General features: G+C 43.2%; 1 protein-coding gene across 1 annotated transcript in view; it reads right to left on the bottom strand.

Annotated features, from left to right (window-relative positions):
* Positions 1-17576, bottom strand: part of LOC132858258 (rho guanine nucleotide exchange factor TIAM1-like) — a 30757-nt gene that overhangs the window by 11737 nt on the left and 1444 nt on the right. Inside the window, exons 2-8 of the mRNA XM_060888514.1 lie at positions 10634-10732; positions 9375-10161; positions 7917-8078; positions 7303-7555; positions 3922-4094; positions 2945-3169; positions 1-68 (exon numbers count right to left, since the gene is read on the bottom strand). The exon at positions 1-68 is cut by the window's left edge and continues 115 nt beyond it. Coding sequence (XP_060744497.1) covers positions 1-68; positions 2945-3169; positions 3922-4094; positions 7303-7555; positions 7917-8078; positions 9375-10151 — 1658 coding nt within the window. The 5' untranslated portion in view covers positions 10152-10161; positions 10634-10732. The remainder of the gene's footprint in view (positions 69-2944; positions 3170-3921; positions 4095-7302; positions 7556-7916; positions 8079-9374; positions 10162-10633; positions 10733-17576) is intronic.

Below are 17576 nucleotides of genomic sequence, written 5' to 3'. Positions count from 1 at the left end.
CATAAATAACACCTCAGACGGAAAAGGTCCACGTTATAACACTCCAGATTCTGCTCCCATACTGAGATCTGACAGAGAGGAAGAGCGCAAAATGGGGACAGAAAGACATGTCATTATTTGAACATACATGTTAATATGTTACAGTGAATACACATGTGAACCAGTTTTTATTTCAATTCATACAACTGAGCAACTGAGAGTTAAGGGCCTTGCTCAAGGGCCCAGAAGTGGCAGTTTGGTGGACCTGGGATTCGAACTCATGACCTTCTGATCAGTAGTCAAACACCTTAAAGGTGGGGTGTACGTTGTTTGAAAGGGTCAACACATACATACACATTTCTTTCCATCAGTTGCCTGGGTTACGTATGTATGTGTGGGCATTTACATTTACATTTACATTTACAGCATTTGGCAGACGCCCTTATCCAGAGCGACGTACATAAGTGCTTAAATCTCTAACATTGAATACATTAATGCTGGATCACTAAGTTACATACTTAAGATACCATGAGTTTAAAACATTTGTTCAAAGTTACAATGAAAGTGTCAAAGGTGTGTTTTTTTTTTTTTTTTTTTTATAAAAATGCAAAAGATAATGAAAGAAGTGCTAGTTGAAGTGTTTCCTGAATAAGTAGGTCTTCAACCGCCGCTTGAAAATAGCCAGTGACTCAGCTGTCCGGACCTCTAGGGGAAGTTCGTTCCACCACCTTGGTGCCAGTACAGAGAAGAGTCTTGTAGTATACTTGCCTCTTACCCTGAGAGATGGTGGAACCAGTCGAGCAGTGCTGGTAGATCGGAGGGTGCGGGGTGCAGTGCGAGGAGTGATGAGGGCTTTGAGGTAAGAGGGAGCTGGTCCATTTTTGGCTTTGTAGGCCAGCATCAGTGTTTTGAATCTGATGCGTGCAGCTACCGGAAGCCAGTGGAGGGATCGCAGCAGCGGGGTGGTATGAGAGAACTTTGGCAGGTTGAAAACAAGCCGGGCAGCTGCATTTTGGATCATTTGCAGAGGACGGATTGCGTTCATAGGTAGACCTGCCAGCAGTGCATTGCAGTAATCCAGTCTAGAAATGACAAGAGACTGAACAAGTACCTGAGCAGCCTGTGTGGACAGAAATGGTCGAATCCTTCTAATGTTGTAGAGAAGAAACCGACATGAGCGAGTCACATTAGCAACATGAGAGGAAAAGGACAGTTGATTGTCCATGGTTACCCCAAGGTTGCGAGCTGTGGCTGAAGGGGAGATCAGATCGTTGTGCAAGGATATAGCAAGATCATGACCTGGGGATGAATCACCTGGGATGAAGAGCAGCTCAGTTTTGCTAGGATTAAGCTTTAACTGATGAGCAGTCATCCATGATGAAATTTCTGCCAGACATGCAGAGATCCGGTCAGAAGCTGTGGCATCTGCGGGTGGGAAAGAGAAGATAAGTTGTGTATCATCAGCATAGCAGTGGTAAGAGAACCCATGTGAGGAAATAACTTCACCAAGAGAGTGAGTATACAGGGAGAAAAGAAGAGGACCAAGTACTGAGCCTTGTGGGACGCCAGTGGAGAGTCTGCGTGGAGCAGATGTCACTCCCCTCCATGTTACCTGATATGAGCGTCCTTCCAGGTAGGAAGCGAACCATTCCCAAGCTGATCCGCATATCCCAAGACTCCTGAGGGTGGCTAAGAGAGTCTTATGGTTGACCGTATCAAACGCTGCTGAAAGGTCAAGGAGGATAAGGACAGATGAGAGATTGGCTGATCTAGCAGCATGTAGTTTCTCAGAGACATCTAAAAGGGCTGTCTCTGTGGAATGAGCTGCTTTAAAGCCAGACTGGTTGGGGTCTTGGAGGTTGTTCTGTGAGAGATAGACAGACAGTTGATTAAAGACAATGCGTTCAAGAATTTTTGAAAGAAACGAGAGAAGTGATACCGGTCTGTAGTTACTGATGTCTGATGGATCCAGAGCAGGTTTCTTCAGGATGGGAATAACCCTTGCTCTCTTGAAGGTAGTTGGTACCTGACCAGATGCTATGGATCTATTGGTGATAGTTGTAATGAAGGGCAGAAGGTCTTGCGAGATGGTCTGCAGCAAAGTGGAAGGGAGTGGATCCAATGGGCAGGTGGTAGGATTGCAAGACTGGATGAGTTTTAGAATCTCTTCTGCTGTTACAGTTGAGAAATGTGACAACAAAGGTGTAGGGGAGTCCATACTCTGAGATGTAAGTGCAGTCGGGGCTGAAGTGAAGGTCCGGCAGATTTCCTCAATCTTCTCCTGGTAGAAAGAAGCAAAGTCTTCTGCAGTCAGGGAGGATGAAGAAGGTGGAGCCGGGGGGTTGAGCAGAGAAGAGATGATGTTGTGGAATTTCCGAGGGTCATGTGAGGAAGCTTCAAGCTTTTCCTTGTAGAAGGAAGTCTTGGCAGAAGTCACATCTGAGGAGAACTTGGCCATGAGTGTTCGGTAAGAATCAAGAATGGGCAGTTCGGTAAGAACGGTAAGAATGGGCAGAGCTATCAATACAGGGGTGGGACCCATTTGGGTTAGGGGCATGTTTGTTTTGGTGATTTCAAATGTCAACATTGGCTTTCAACCAACGTACACCCCACCTTTAATGTTTTTATCTGCCACGTCAATGTTTCAATCGCGTTCTGCTAATGTCACACATGTGCACTGAACACTCTCTCTGCCGCATATTGACAAGACACGCCCCTTTCTTCTCATTGGCTACACAATGGTTTTGTTTTTGTTTTGTTTGCTGGCCCAACTCAGTTTTCTGAAGCATTTCTCAAACGACGGAGACCCCACCTTTAACCATTGAGCTACCACATCCACAACCTTCCATTCAAGGTTTCATTCATTCTGATCTCTCCAACCAAGGATTCTACAAAATAGACTCACTTTTGCCTTTATCTCTTGGTCATGACCTTAAATTTAGCCCCGCCCCCTCTAGCCCATTACCTGTTCCAGAATGGTTTTCCTTTTCTTGGTATCATTGACGGAGGCCAGCTGCATGTCTCCCATCTTCTTCATCTTCTCATCCATGTCGATCTTCTGCTCCAGTTTTCGGATCTCGGAGCGAAGGAAGCGTACCGTGTCCTCGCGGTGATGTTGCCGCGCAACGGCAGCTGCACAGGCAGAGTGGATCGCCGTCACCCAGTTCTCCACCTCTGTCTGACTACATGTCTGTTCAGAAAGAGAGACAGAAGTCTATAAAGAATGGATTCCCTGGAAATGTGGAGCGTGTGGAAAAGGCAAGGGAATAAGAAAGAGATGCAGTGTTGCAGGAACAGATAGATGAGATGAAGACAGAAGGATGGGCCCAAGCCTGGGAGATGTTTAGTGTGTAAGAAGAGCGTTTAAAAAAATATCATACATGGTCAGATGTAAAGATGAATGAGTGAAGGTAAAGATTCAGGGATGAGAATATGAAGATACATGAATGAGATTCACATAGACAATGAAACAATGAACGGCTCCAGAGAGGAGAACATGGATACATGAAGATGAGGTACACGCCAAGGTCAATGGAATGAGTTCAAGATGCAGGGAGGAGGGAGAACATGAAGAATTAAAACAAGGATGACGGAAATTAGGGGGCACGGTGGCTGCCTTGATGCCTTGATAGGCACAGGCTCCCCGTGACCCGAGGTAGTTCGGATAAGCGGTAGAAAATTAATGAATGAATGAGGGAAATTATATGAAAATGAAGGAAGAGTACAAGGAGAAATGAGAATAAGATACTGAAAGTAAAAGAGGAGAACATCAAGAAATAAGGATGAGTTGAAGATGGAGCTGTGAAAGATGAAGAGTGCCACAGCGTTGAATAGTTGAGATGGAAGAACAAGCTGTGTACTGCTTTCAGTCAATAAGAACTCACATTATCGTATTATATCAGATATTAATGACTGATCTTTGTCGAAGAAATATGACTTTACCTGGAAAAGGAACGAGTCTCCCATTGAGTTGCTGAGGCAGAAGACAAAATCTTTTTTTGGATGCTCGGGAACAGCCTGTGCAATACTGTTCTCTGCCCAAACGGCATGTTTTGGGATGCTGGTGTGATCGATTCCTGATCGCCCGTCCGTCTCATAAAAAAACAGAGTGCATCCTGGGAAAAGGGGGTAGATACAGTACAACAAAGTCATATATTCGCTAATATAATATATATATTGCCACGGCCCTACATTTAGCCCTCATCTACCTGGACAACAAAGACACTTACATACAAATGCTGTTCATAGACTTTAGTTCAGCATTCAACACAACTGAAACTGGATACTGGACTTCCTGACTAGGAGACCTCAGTCAGTCCAGATCGGTAACAGCATCTCCAGCACCACCACACTGAGTACTGGAGCCCCTCAGGGCTGCGTGCTCAGTCCACTGCTGTTCACCTTGCTGACTCAGGACTGTGCAGCAACGCACAGATCAAACCATATCATCAAGTTCGCCGATGACACGACCGTGGTGGATCTCGTCAGCAAGAACGACGAGTCAGAATACAGAGAGGAGGTGCGACAGCTAACTGCCTGGTGTAGAGCCAACAACCTTTCTCTGAATGTTGATAAAACTAAAGAGATGGTTGTTGACACAGAGTGACCACTCTCTGCTGATGTGGTATGTGGTATGGGATGTGGTAGCCTAGTGGATAAGGTGTTGGGATACCAATAGGAAGGTTGTAAGTTCGATTCCTACGTCCACCAAGCTGCCACTGCTGGGCCCCTGAGCAAGGCCCTTAACCCTCAATTGCTCAGTTGTATAAAAATGAGATAAAAAAAAAAAAAAAAAAAAAGTAAGTCGCTCTGGATAAGGGCGTCTGCTAAATGCTCTAAAAGTAAATGAACATCGACAGATCATCTGTAGAAGTCATCAAGAGCAACAAATTTCTTGGTGTTCATCTAGCGGAGAACTTTTCCTGGTCACTCAACAGCAACTCCATCACCAAGAAAGCCCAGCAGCGTCTCTACTTCTTACAAAGGCTGAGAAAATCCCCTCTCCCTCCCCCCATCCTGACTATGTTCTACGCAGGGACCATTGAGATCATCTCGAGCAGCTGCATCATTATCTAGTTTGGGAACTGCACACTACATCTCGGATCGCAAGATCCTGCAGCAGATAGTGAGGACAGCTGAGAAGGTCATTGAGGTCTCTCTTCCCTCTATCATGGACGCTTACACCACACGCTGCATCCGCAAAGCCGACAGCATTGTAGATGTCCCCACACACCCCTCACACACACTCTTCACCCTCCTGCCTTCTGGAAAAAGGTACCGAAGCATTCGGTCCCTCACGACCAGACTGTGTAACTGTGTTTTTTCTCACAAGCCATCAGACTCCTAAGTAACTGAATTGAACTGTATACACACACCTCCAATATACGTCCATCAAACTGTTTACATGCTGTTTTTGCACACTGTTTTTGCTCTTTGCACATGCTGTCTTTCACATTTCAGTCGATTGCTGTTTTGCACAATACATCACAATACCTCATGTATAATACTGTGTTCGTTCCAATATTTATGCAAATGCAATATTGTTTGAAAATACAGTATTGGCACTAATCGTGCTGTTTTTTTTGTACTGTCTTATGTGACGTGACATATGGCTAAGTACGGTGACCCACACTCAGAATTCGTTCTCTGCGTTTAACCCATCCAAAGTGCACACACACCGTGAACACACACCCAGAGCAGTGGGCAGCCATTTATGCTGCTGCACCCAGGGAGCAGTTGGGGGGGGTTCGGTGCCTTGCTCAAGGGCACCTCAGTTGTGGTATTGCAGGCCCGAGACTCAAACCCACAACCTTAGGGTTAGGAGTTAAACTCTCTAATCATTAGGCCGCGACTTCTCCGACTTCCCCTTTTGTTTAATGTCTTGTATTGTTTGTTTGCACTGTCTTTTGTCCTGCGCTGTCTTGTCTGTCTTGTCTGTCTTGTCCTGCACTGTTTACACCAGGTTGCACAGATGCACATTATGTGGCTAAGACTACTTACAAAGTCCTTAGCTCTGTGTTTGTGTTATGTAGCACCCTGGTCCTGGAGAAACGTTGTCTTATTTCACTGTGTACTGCAACAGCTATATATGGTTGAAATGACAATAAAAGCTTCTTGAATTGACTTGACTTGACTCTAGTCTTTCGACTATGCTGTAATTGTGTGTGGGAATGTTTTTACATGTCTGTGTGGACCAAACCTCTAACCCAGGATCAGAATATCTGACTGTTTTTCTGTCTGAAATTCTCACAGCAGAGATAAAAAGCAAATTCCCCCATGATTGGATTCTACGAGCTTTTCTGCACTCTAGTGGCCAACTGTGAGAAGTGCATCAGATGTCCAGCCTGAATCCTTCAGCATCATAATAAGTGCTTATTATAGCACTCAGGCAATGCTGTAGAAATGTTGAGTGAAAACATTTTCAGAACAACATGACCATCATCTAGGCAACAAGACCTGATTTAACTTACAAAATATGGCCAATTATTTGTGGACATCAACAAGGATGAGAAAGATGGAGAGATGAAGCACACACGAAGAGTTGTAGAAGAAAGAGATAAGGAAACTGAGGAGGAGGATTAACTAGATTGGAGGATAAGAAAAACTGTAAGATGTAAGGATGAAGCTGAAGGCAAAGATAAGGAAAGATAGAGGGATGATATATACGTGAAAGGATGTGTAAGTAGCAGAAACTGAAAGAATCTAGGGAGTAGAGGATGTGTGGGATGAGGTAAAAAGAGGTAACATTCGAGGTTGGGAAGGGGGTACATGTAGGATGAAGAAAGTAGAGAAGAGAAAATGGAGATGTAAAGATGAAGGGATGTTGAAGGATGAATTGAAGTGGATGAGTGGATAAGAATCAGGTTTTTGTAAGGATGAGGATGAGGTAAAAAATTATATAGGACATAAAGATTAAAGCACAAAGGCGTAAAGAAGGGAAAAATGATTGATCCTTTTTTTTGGAACTAGGCTTTCCACTAGTTGTTGGACTGTTTATGTGTGGAGTTTATGTGTGTTCATTTATCTACAAAAGCTTGAGTAAGATCAGACTCTGATGTTGGGACACTGAGGAAACTCCAGTTCCAGTTCCAGTTCATGCTGGAACAGGGTTTGGGTCTCTTAGTTCCAGTGAAGGGAAACTGTAATGCTCCAGCTCACAAAAGACATTCTGTATTTGACTTTGTGACAACAGTTACACATAAGGTCAAGGGTGCACAAACTTTTGTCCATGTAGTGTAACTGATTTTATAAATTTTGGTTAAGAACATATAAAATTTTTGTGGCAAATTTGGCAACAACAAAGTGATAGCGCTAAATGCTAACCTTTTAGCGAGACCCAGTAGCTCTTCCACTTGCGACGAGCAGCGAGCTCCACCTTCTTGTTCTTCTTGTGCACGAGCAGATTTTTTACATTAAGACGGCCGGCTTTGCGTACGCATCCTTCGGTCACACCCAAAAGTGCCTCCGTCTGATTGGCCGAGCTCAGTTCATCGCTTAGGGCCGACGCCCCTTCCTCCAGAGTCTCTGCCCTGTAGCTGCTTTTCTCCAGCTCCTGACGAAAGTTCTCATAAACACCCTTGTGACACAAAAGATCATTTTCATTTTCTTCACTATTTTGTTACTTTTGTACTTCAGGCTTCCTCGTTAGTAAATGAGAAGAAATATGCAAGCAATATGTAGACCCACATACATATGAGTTATTATTGAAGAGGATAAAGACAGAAAAAGAGGATTTCTTGCATGAGTTCACTTGAATTTGAAATATTTACAAGTATCAATTTAGGGTGTAAATATTTTTGCACCTGAAAACTCTGAACTAGCCAATGAGCTTTAAAGCACTACAGTTGCATACCATGTCAAGAACTCATTAGTTATTACATACATTTGAAGATTGTTATGCTGCATTTTAATGTATTAAAAGTATTTTACTGTAATACCTGCACGGCAGCGTCAGGCGTGTCTCTAATTCCCCCTGCTGGTGTGGAGTACACAGACAGGGCCTTGTAATGGCGGGATGGAAGCTCACACACATCACCGTCTCCAATCAGGCCATCAATCCCACTGTCCTCCAGCTCAGTGACGTCCACCACTGTCACATCCTATACAAACAGAGACAGTCCCATGCAGCATTCACGTCTATCTCTCTCTGTCAGCCTGTCTGTCTCCTTATACTGCTTCTGCTGGGTCTTTAAAGTTGCATGTTGATTTCTCAGTAGCGAGCGTCTTAAACCCTGAACAATTATCATATTTGGGACGAAGCCCCTCTGAGCACTTCAATGGCTCCCTACACTGCTGCCAAGGGCTGATGGGAGATTGCCCAACAGCATCTACCCAAGGTCACATGACACAACTTGGCAACTAAGGAATAAAAACACAAACAGTGCAACAACACACACACACACACACATTTTCTATTGTATTTCCATGTCACTATGCTCATTTGCATGAGAAAGGAAGCAAGCAGCTAGCACAGACATGTGTCTCCTGAACCAGAGGAATAAAAAAAAGAAGCTTGTCAAAAAGGTAGCAAGCACAGCTGTAATGTTGCATCATACCCACCGGGTATGATGCCATACTGCAGGAATAATCCACAAAGGTACTAGTTAAAACTCCATCAAAGTGTGTTGTATTAAATGTAGTCCCTTTCACTTCACTCGTTTTGCCTTACCTTCATGCTAGCAAGCAACAAGTTGTTCCTGTTAGCTGAACTTTGTCTCTTAAATGGGAACCGACTTAAATATGAATAGATAGGAACTTGCATTGTGTATGGGGAAGTAAAGAAATGATTGTACCACACACACCATAGGGTTCAGAGGAATCATTTGAGCTACTTATCTAGATTAACATCATATCTAATTTGACTAAAACTAAGCTCAGAATTTTAGACACTTTGCTAAAATGCAATGTACACAAACCTCTCCCTGTAGGTTTTTTTTGAATGCTAGGATTGCTAACAAGTAATACCTCATGTAGCTTGCAAGTTTGCTTCACATATTGTTGCTAGGATTTAAATTGTCTTTATTTCCTTCATCCATGCTACGATACCACCTTCGAACGTCTGAGTCGAGACGAAGGCGATGTAATTGTACCAAAGCAAAACTAGTTATTGTGTCATCTGCAAGATTCAGCATCAACTTTCAGCTATAACATTCAACTGCAATATTCAGCTATAACATTTACCAACAACATTCAGCTACAGAAATTAACTATAACCTTTAACTATAACTTCAAAATATTCAGCAACAACATTCGACTATAACATTTTTAGGTACAACATTCACCTGAAAAACTCCTGTAATCCTTTAGCTGTGAGAAGACAATGCTACCTGCATTATACTATCTTGTCTCTGTATCACTTTAATCAAATTATATCTAACGGAAGTACCGAAGCTTACTTGTATGGTTTGTGCCCGCCTTCCTGGCATTGCTGCCTGGTAATTGGTCAAACCCTCTGACAGACAATGAGACCGGCGGCAGGGCAATGTGAACGCTCCATAAGTGGCACCATCATCCTCGCACGGAGACAGCATTTTGTCCTCCTCGCTGTCTCTGCATAGAACTCCACCCTTGTGGCGTTTTTTAGCGTAGTTCTGTGGTGGGTAAAGCTCACCCAGCGAATTCGCATGGGTGACATCAGTATTGTTAGCATTGTCCATGAGATCCTCTGTGCTTGTTAACCGCTCCAGGCTTGCATCAGACAGAGATACCTCCAAAGAATCATCCCTCCATACGTCTGCAGATTTGGAACGCTTTTTCTTGAAAGAACCAGCCGTATCTGGTGGCTTAGAGGCGTCCTGTGTACTCTCATCATTGCCGGCAACAAGAGCAGGAATGTTCGCTGGAGTGTTGTTACATGGTTCATTAGCCGAATCCTTGTGGAAGCTCATAGGGCGCAGATTCATAGCCACCCGGTCGACCCAGATGGGCGAGCTGAAGTGCGGCAGTGCATCAGCGTCGTCAAACGGCTCCAGGCCATGTTCAGCAAGCGACTGCGGGATGCTGGGTGTGCTACTGGAACGTGTGCTTGTCTCTGAGTTACGGTGCTCGGGTTTTCTCTGGTACGACTGCTTCCCTGATAGACGCAATGATCGGGACACTCGCTTCCGTGACAGCTGCCGTTCACGGTCACTGTAGAAACTGTGGCTGCCATACTGGCTCTCCACGTTACCCATAATTCAAATTCTGAAAAACATTATAGAATAAGGGCATAGAAGCCTTTATTATCGCCACATATACATTACAGCACAGTGGAATTCTTTTCTTCACATACCCCAACTGAGAAGGTTGGGATCAGAGTGCAGGGGCAGCTATGATACAGCGCCCCTAGAGCAGGGAGGGTTGAGGGCCTTGCTCAAGGGCCCAGCAGGGGCGGCTTGGCTGTGCTGGGCCTTGAACCCCGATCCTCCGATCAACAAGCCAGAGCCTTAACCAGTTGAGCCACCACTGCCCCATTAGCCCCATTAGCACTAAGACTCACAAAGGAATGCTTCAATCCATATTACAAAGATTTCCAATCTTAAATCAATAGCAAAATACCAAACTTAGTTACTGAAAAGATACCAGATAGCGTAAATCCCTTAATCCCAAATAAAGACCAACATGTAGATTCACCATTATTTAAAAGAGAATTCCTGTATCCTTTAAAAACTTCTACCTGTTGTGTGGCAAGGATATCATCAGCATATCAACCTTAGAGGACTCGATCCTGAGTGTGTAATGGTGTTCCTCTGGCTTTTTATGGAGTCATCATATCCTGCAAAAGAAATAGAAGGCTTAAAGGTTCTATCCCAAACACTCTTCCGGGTGGATCTATGATACCATTTACTGTACAGTCATTTGTCAAATATAGAACCCTGGATGCTGGGAATCACATGGAGTAGATGCTGCACGAGTGATCTTTGGTGCAGTGTTTGAGAAACAGTCATTTGTTCATCATCTTTCCACACAAAAGAGTTCTTGCCAAATTGGGCCTTGTGGAACCGCAGAACCCTGGTGGTTCTTTAGGGGTCACAGAACCACAGTAATACATGCATATAACACAATGTCATGAGGATAATGTCTGACAAAATGCCTTGAGGAAACAAATACAACCTACTAGAAAGGTAGTCTGAGATGTCTGCTACACTCACGGCCCGCCGAGTGAAAACCTGAATGAAGACACCCACATGGTAGCAAGGCAGACTTCTCAGTGCATCATGCATCTGAAGTGCTGAGGACACTCCTCTAGTTTCATCACTATCTATTGTGCAGGACAGTGCGCAAAACCTGGCAAACTTTCCGCAGGAGCAGGCAGGATGGGTTAAAATAAATCGGGAGTGAGATTTGTCTTGTGCAACTCTACAACCTCATAGTGGATAAAGCAGTAACGCAGACCACTCTTACTCATCTTCTACCGCTTATCCGAACTACCTTGGGTCACGGGGAGCCTGTGCCTATCTCACACGTCGTCGGGCATCAAGGCAGGATACACCCTGGACGGAGTTCCAACCCATCGCAGGGCACACACACACTCTCATTCACTCACGCACTCACACACTACGGACAATTTTCCAGAGATGCCAATCAACCTACCATGCATGTCTTTGGACCGGGGGAGGAAACCGGAGTACCCGGAGGAAACCCCTGAGGCACACGGAGAACATGCAAACTCCACACACACAAGGCGGAGGCGGGAATCGAACCCCCAACCCTGGAGGTGTGAGGTGAATGTGCTAACCACTAAGCCACGTGCCCCCCTTAACGCAGACCAGCTATAGTAATTAGCATTATGAAATATAAGAGTTAGAACTGCCACTTATATCAACCCCCTGAGAATGTGTGTGGAAGTAACAAGTTCTGCAGACAGAGATGAATGAATTGCAGACACACAGTGTAAAATTAGAATAGGAGATTTTCCTTGTCGCTAAGATGAGAGAGATATCAATTATTTCTCTCTCTCTCTCTCTCTCTCTCTCTCTCTCTCCTGTTTACATTAACCCTCAGCCCACATTTTTGCCATATTATAAATCATTATTTTAAAGTTATTTTCACTCATTTTCTCGAATCATAGTGTTTTATTTCTCACAAGCAGGGTTTCATTGAGAGATGATTTATTGTCTAGATTTGAAATAATCCACCTTTTCTGTCGTTTATTTCTTACTGTTGTCGATCACCTGTCTGTCGAAGATATCTGCCTACCATTTGTGCGCTCTCTCTCTCTCTCTCTCTCTCTCTCTCTCTCCCTTTCCCTCTCTCTTTCTCACACACACACTATCAGCTAGGTTCAGCTTCACACACTGCTGAAGATCATAAGTGTGTTACACTCCAGCTTGATCAATTATGGATGAGAGAACATTCTCTTTGAAGTTTGATGAGAAATCTTCCATCTCTCTCTCTCTCTCTCTCTCTCTCTCTCTCTCTCTCTCTCTCTCTCTCTCTCTCTCCTGTCTAAAGCCCCTGAGATATTTTTCTATGTATTTTGTATTTTGTGGAGAATTTATATTCTCTTGCTGTTCTATATCTATATATACTGTATATAGATAGATAGATAGATAGATAGATAGATAGATAGATAGATACTAAGACTTAATAAAACAAAATAAAATGTAGCAGTACCTCTTCAGCTCTTTCAATTTCCTATCCCTCTCTCTCTTCTTTTCACTGTGCACTGTGTTTAGTAGTCAATCTGCCCATCCTGCGTTCTTGTTCTCTGAAAACCTCCACTCGTTTATTTACAATTTATCATCTCCACTTCACTTGCTCTGTGTGTGTGTGTGTGTGTGTGTGTGTGTGTGTGTGTGTGTGTTAACAAGGCCCTCTGTTTCCTCTAACGTACTCTCTTATAAAGACAGAGAACACACTGTGTGTACATGCAAATATCACATATACACAAGGGGGGGAGAGGGAGAGAGAGAGAGAGAGAGAGAGAGAGAGAGAGAGAGAGAAAGAAAGAACAATGCAGTTGTAGATGGATAAACCGCTCTCTTTACAGTTAGAGGAACAGCTGAACAAAGGAAGATTGTATCATTATCACTAAAGCTACAATATAAATATCCCATCATGCACTGCTTCTGTGTTCAGGAAATAACTGGTGCCATCTGTTGTCAGGTGATGAACCCTTCCCAGGGCACTTTGTGGGGTAGAAACTCTCACTGCAGTTGTCGGGTCGGTCTGAACCGAAGTGATAAAAAGCTTCAAAGGGCTCAACAAAAGAACCGCGATGAACACTTCATTCCAAAGATTGTGGGATTAAGAGAAAGAGAAATGGAAATGAAGCTCAGATCAAAGCCAAAACATGTTACTGTGTTAATGCGTTGTTGTGTAACTTTTACAATTTAGAGTACTGATTTATAAAGTGTCCTAAATAATACGCATCAACTGTGAAGGTGCACAGGGAAGAATGAACTGAGTTGGTGGGAGGAAGAAAGAAAGAAAGAAAGAAAGAAAGAAAGAAAGAAAGAAAGAAAGAAAGAAAGAAAGAAAGAAAGAAAGACATGTGTTATTCTAAGGAGTGTGCAGTTCCATCTGGAGTGAGTTTATGTCAAACTGCTGATTGGTTAGTTGCACTAAAGGCCATTATGATGTCATAAACTGTCGGCTGGAATTCAGCCATTCAGCTTGACAACTATAAATGTACTTATTAAAGGTGGGGTCTCCGTTGTTTGAGAAATGCTTCAGAAAACTGCGTTGGGCCACCAAACAAAACAAAAACAAAACTAACGTGTAGCGAATGAGCAGAAAGGGGCGTGTCTTGTCAATATGGGCGGAGAGAGTGTTCAGTGCGCATGTGTGACATTAGCAGAAAGAGGTTTTAACATTGACATGGAGGATAAAAACAAAGAAAGAAAGAGAAGAAAGACTTACGATAAGGTAAGAAGTAGGACGTGTTAATATAGGATCAGCTTTCCAGCGCTGGAGAGAACTGAAGGAGCAGGAAGTTGGTCACATATTCACAGATTGGAGTTTCCTGAGTCAATAACTCCTGAGCTAAACGCTGTTACTACACAAATAACACCTCTTTTCTATCGTAGTAATGTAGAGACGCAGCTACAACCGTGTTTTGTGTAGTAACAGTGTTTAGCTCAGGAGTTATTGACTCGGGAAACTCCAATCTGTGAATATGTGACCAACTTTACTTAAGACGCCGAGGCGCTTTTTTCCTTCTCGATAGGTGAGTAACGTTGGTTTTGCTTTGTTACACAGAACTAATGTATGTCTTTGTCCTTTACATGATTATGATTGTGTGTCATTTTTGCTTGTTTGTTTATCTACAATCGTATTGTTCTTCCCTTTAGCTATGATAAAGACACATTTCTTTCCATTATTTGCCTGGGTTACGTATGTATGTGTGGGGCGGAGCTATCGATACAGGGGTGGGACCCGTTTGGGTTAGGGGCGTGTTTGTTTTGGTGATTTCAAATGTCAACATTGGCTTTCAAACAACGGAGACCCCACCTTTAAGCTTTAAGAGCTTTACGCTGAGCAGGCGTCACTGGTTCCGGAGTCGAGCTCGAGTTGGGAACACACCTTAAACAGGAAGTTATGTGCACATTCACACATTTCTACACACCTGGGGCATTTTAAGACAGATAATCATCAGTGATGAGAGGAAACCAACTTTAATAAAAAAAGAAAAGAAAAAAAAGAGAAAATAAATAAATAAAAACTGTCGCAGCTTTCAGTGACGTTTTACACAAAATATCTTGTACGTTAGACTCTTTTGCAGCCGTCACCAAAATAGTGAGAAAGAAGAAGATGTGTGAGGAATAACAACATTGCACTCACCTCTTATACACTGCAATTACAAAACACAATGACAAAGGTGTGTGTGTGTGTGTGTACACTGAGAGGCTCTGGGGTGTAAATTGAGGGTCACTGTAGTGCCGTTGTCATAGCAGCCGCCCTGCTGGGAAAAGACACACACATACACACTCACCGATACGTCATGACATCAGCGGAATTCCCCCCACCTGACACACACACACACTCCATCACAAACTGGCACCATCATCAGCCAAGGTCACAACCCTGACCTTATACGAACTCAAAAACAACTCCACAAACGCATGAAGAGAGTGAGACAGAGAGTGAGACAGAAGGAAAAAGAGGAAAGCATCGAGTGTAAAGAGATGCGGCGGTGCTTTAGTTCTTGAATCTTTCCGCCACAACATTTCTTCAGTGACTGAATTTTAAAGAATCACATACAAAAACTTTATCCATTACTGTTTACATGGAGCTTGTAATAACTCTAAACAGAGAGAGAGAGAGAGAGAGAGAGAGAGAGAGAGAGAGAGAGAGAGAGAGAGAGAAATGTCCAATACAGAAAATACATCAGCTCCTTTTGACCAATCAGAATCCAGAATTCAACAGCGCTGCAGTATAAAAAACTAGAAACAGAAAATGAGCAACAGCTGAACCCAAGATGGCTGACTAGGATTGACTTAAAATGGCGGAACATCCATCCATCCATCTATCCATCTATCTATCTATCTATCTATCTATCTATCCAGTGTACAGTATGTATGTTTTGTGCCACAGCGGACTGAAGCAGACGCTACAATTTTATGAGCTCAGATCTGAACATTGCTGACTCACTGCACACGCAGCACTAAATGAACTGGGTCATCCTTAGCCCCAGAAAATGTGGGAGAAGTCGACCAACTCTGCGCTCATGAGACAAATATACCCTTCAAAAAAAAAATGCTAACACTTCTAATAACAATAATAATACTAAGAAGAAGAAGAACTACGCTAATAATACCAGGCTAGCATACAGTATATGTTGGTGAGTAAATGAGCTCTTGCTAACTGGGCTTTGGTTAGCGATGCAAATACGATTGATGTTCCCTATTAAAGAGAAACTAAAGGGTTGTTTAAAGGGATGTTTCAAATATATTTGCATACTGTGATCATCATTGGATTTGGAGAGTGTATGTATACGTTTGTTTCACACATCTCTAGTGTTTAAACAAAACTGGACCAAGGAGCTCAAAGGCGATTAGCCAGATATGCTAACAGTAGACGGACATATCTGTTTTCAGCATGAAGCTAATCTGTCTATCACCACGCAGTTGCTGATATAATATTTTGGCACCACTTACACAATCCAACATCAATGAAGTCTTGTTCAAACCTTGAGAGAACTTAGCGCTACGTTTAGCGTGACCCGGCGACGCTCTGTGAGATAACTTGTAGCTCAAGTCTGCCTGTGAGAGACAAAAGACGCACACAAGGGCAGATGAAGGAGTCTTTTGTTCTCGTCCGAGATATTTTACATAAGAGCCTCAGCTGGAATACTGAAGACATCGAAAACAAAAACATCATTTATAGGCAACAAAAACAGCTGTTCTTATGCAATCCGGTTATTTATCTCCACTGACTGCGCACGTGGCTGGACGTTCCGTTTGCTTAATAACCTGTGATATTACCGCGTACACGAGGCTAAAACTCTGTAAAGTCCTTCAAGACGTTTAAAAGAAACTATTTAACTATGTAGCAGCGAGCTCTGTGAATAGCAGTTCATAATCCAGCAGTTAATTATATTCTCAAATCTAATTGGTCAGAAGGTGTTGATTCATTTTCAAGGCAAATGACAATCATTGCAACCTCCAGATTAATGCACATTATCGTTGCTATAGCAACAGGGCATACACAAGGGCTCTATGTAAAAGAAAAACAATGAATAATGAGAAATTGTTGAGAAATCGTGAGGCATCAAGATTCATGGAAGGAGTCTCCAGTGTCAAAACTACTTAACGATATGTGCCTTAAATTTAACCAAATAAATAAAACAAACAAACAAACAAACATGAACCAACACTAAATTTAAGTCAGCTCACATTCTTCCACAAAAAGAAATTCATTCATTCACTCACTCACTCACTCATTTTCTACCGCTTATCCAAACTACCTCGGGTCACGGGGAGCCTGTGCCTATCACAGGCGTCATCGGGCATCAAGGCAGGATACACCCTGGACGGAGTGCCAACACATCACAGGGCACACACACACACACTCACATTCACTCACGCAATCACACACTACAGACAATTTTTCCAGAGATGCCAGTCAACCTACCATGCATGTCTTTGGACCAGGGGAGGAAACCGGAGTACCCGGAGGAAACCCCAGAGGCACGGGGAGAACATGCAAACTCCACACACACAAGGCGGAGGCGGGAATCGAACCCCCAACCCTGGAGGTGTGAGGCCAACGTGCTAACCACTAAGCCACCGTGCCCCCAAAAAGAAATTATTTTCCAAAAATATGTATCCTGCCTTATATAAAATAGTATCCTGCCTTGATGCCCGATGACGCCTGAGAGCACAGGCTCCCCGTGACCTGAGTAGTTCGGATAAGCGGTAGAACATGAATGAAGTTCCTGTTATCACTTTTGTTCTAGTAGCTATAAACAGTCTTGTTTCGTTTGTTGTTCTTTACATATGTGACTTTTTATGTCACCCAAAGACGTTTGTCAAACAAATTCGAATATGCAAATGAACACGAAGAAACGCTAACACTAACGTCTGGCTAATTCAGGAATGCATAGTGCATCAAAGCTGCTCTTTGAATAGGACAAATATCTGTAACACGAAGCGTCCCGCCTTCTCTCAGATGTG

Source organism: Tachysurus vachellii, chromosome 15 (genome assembly GCF_030014155.1).
Source record: "Tachysurus vachellii isolate PV-2020 chromosome 15, HZAU_Pvac_v1, whole genome shotgun sequence".
Lineage (NCBI taxonomy): Eukaryota > Metazoa > Chordata > Actinopteri > Siluriformes > Bagridae > Tachysurus > Tachysurus vachellii.
Note: the sequence above shows the minus strand (reverse complement) of the source record. Positions and strands in the feature narration are given on the sequence as shown.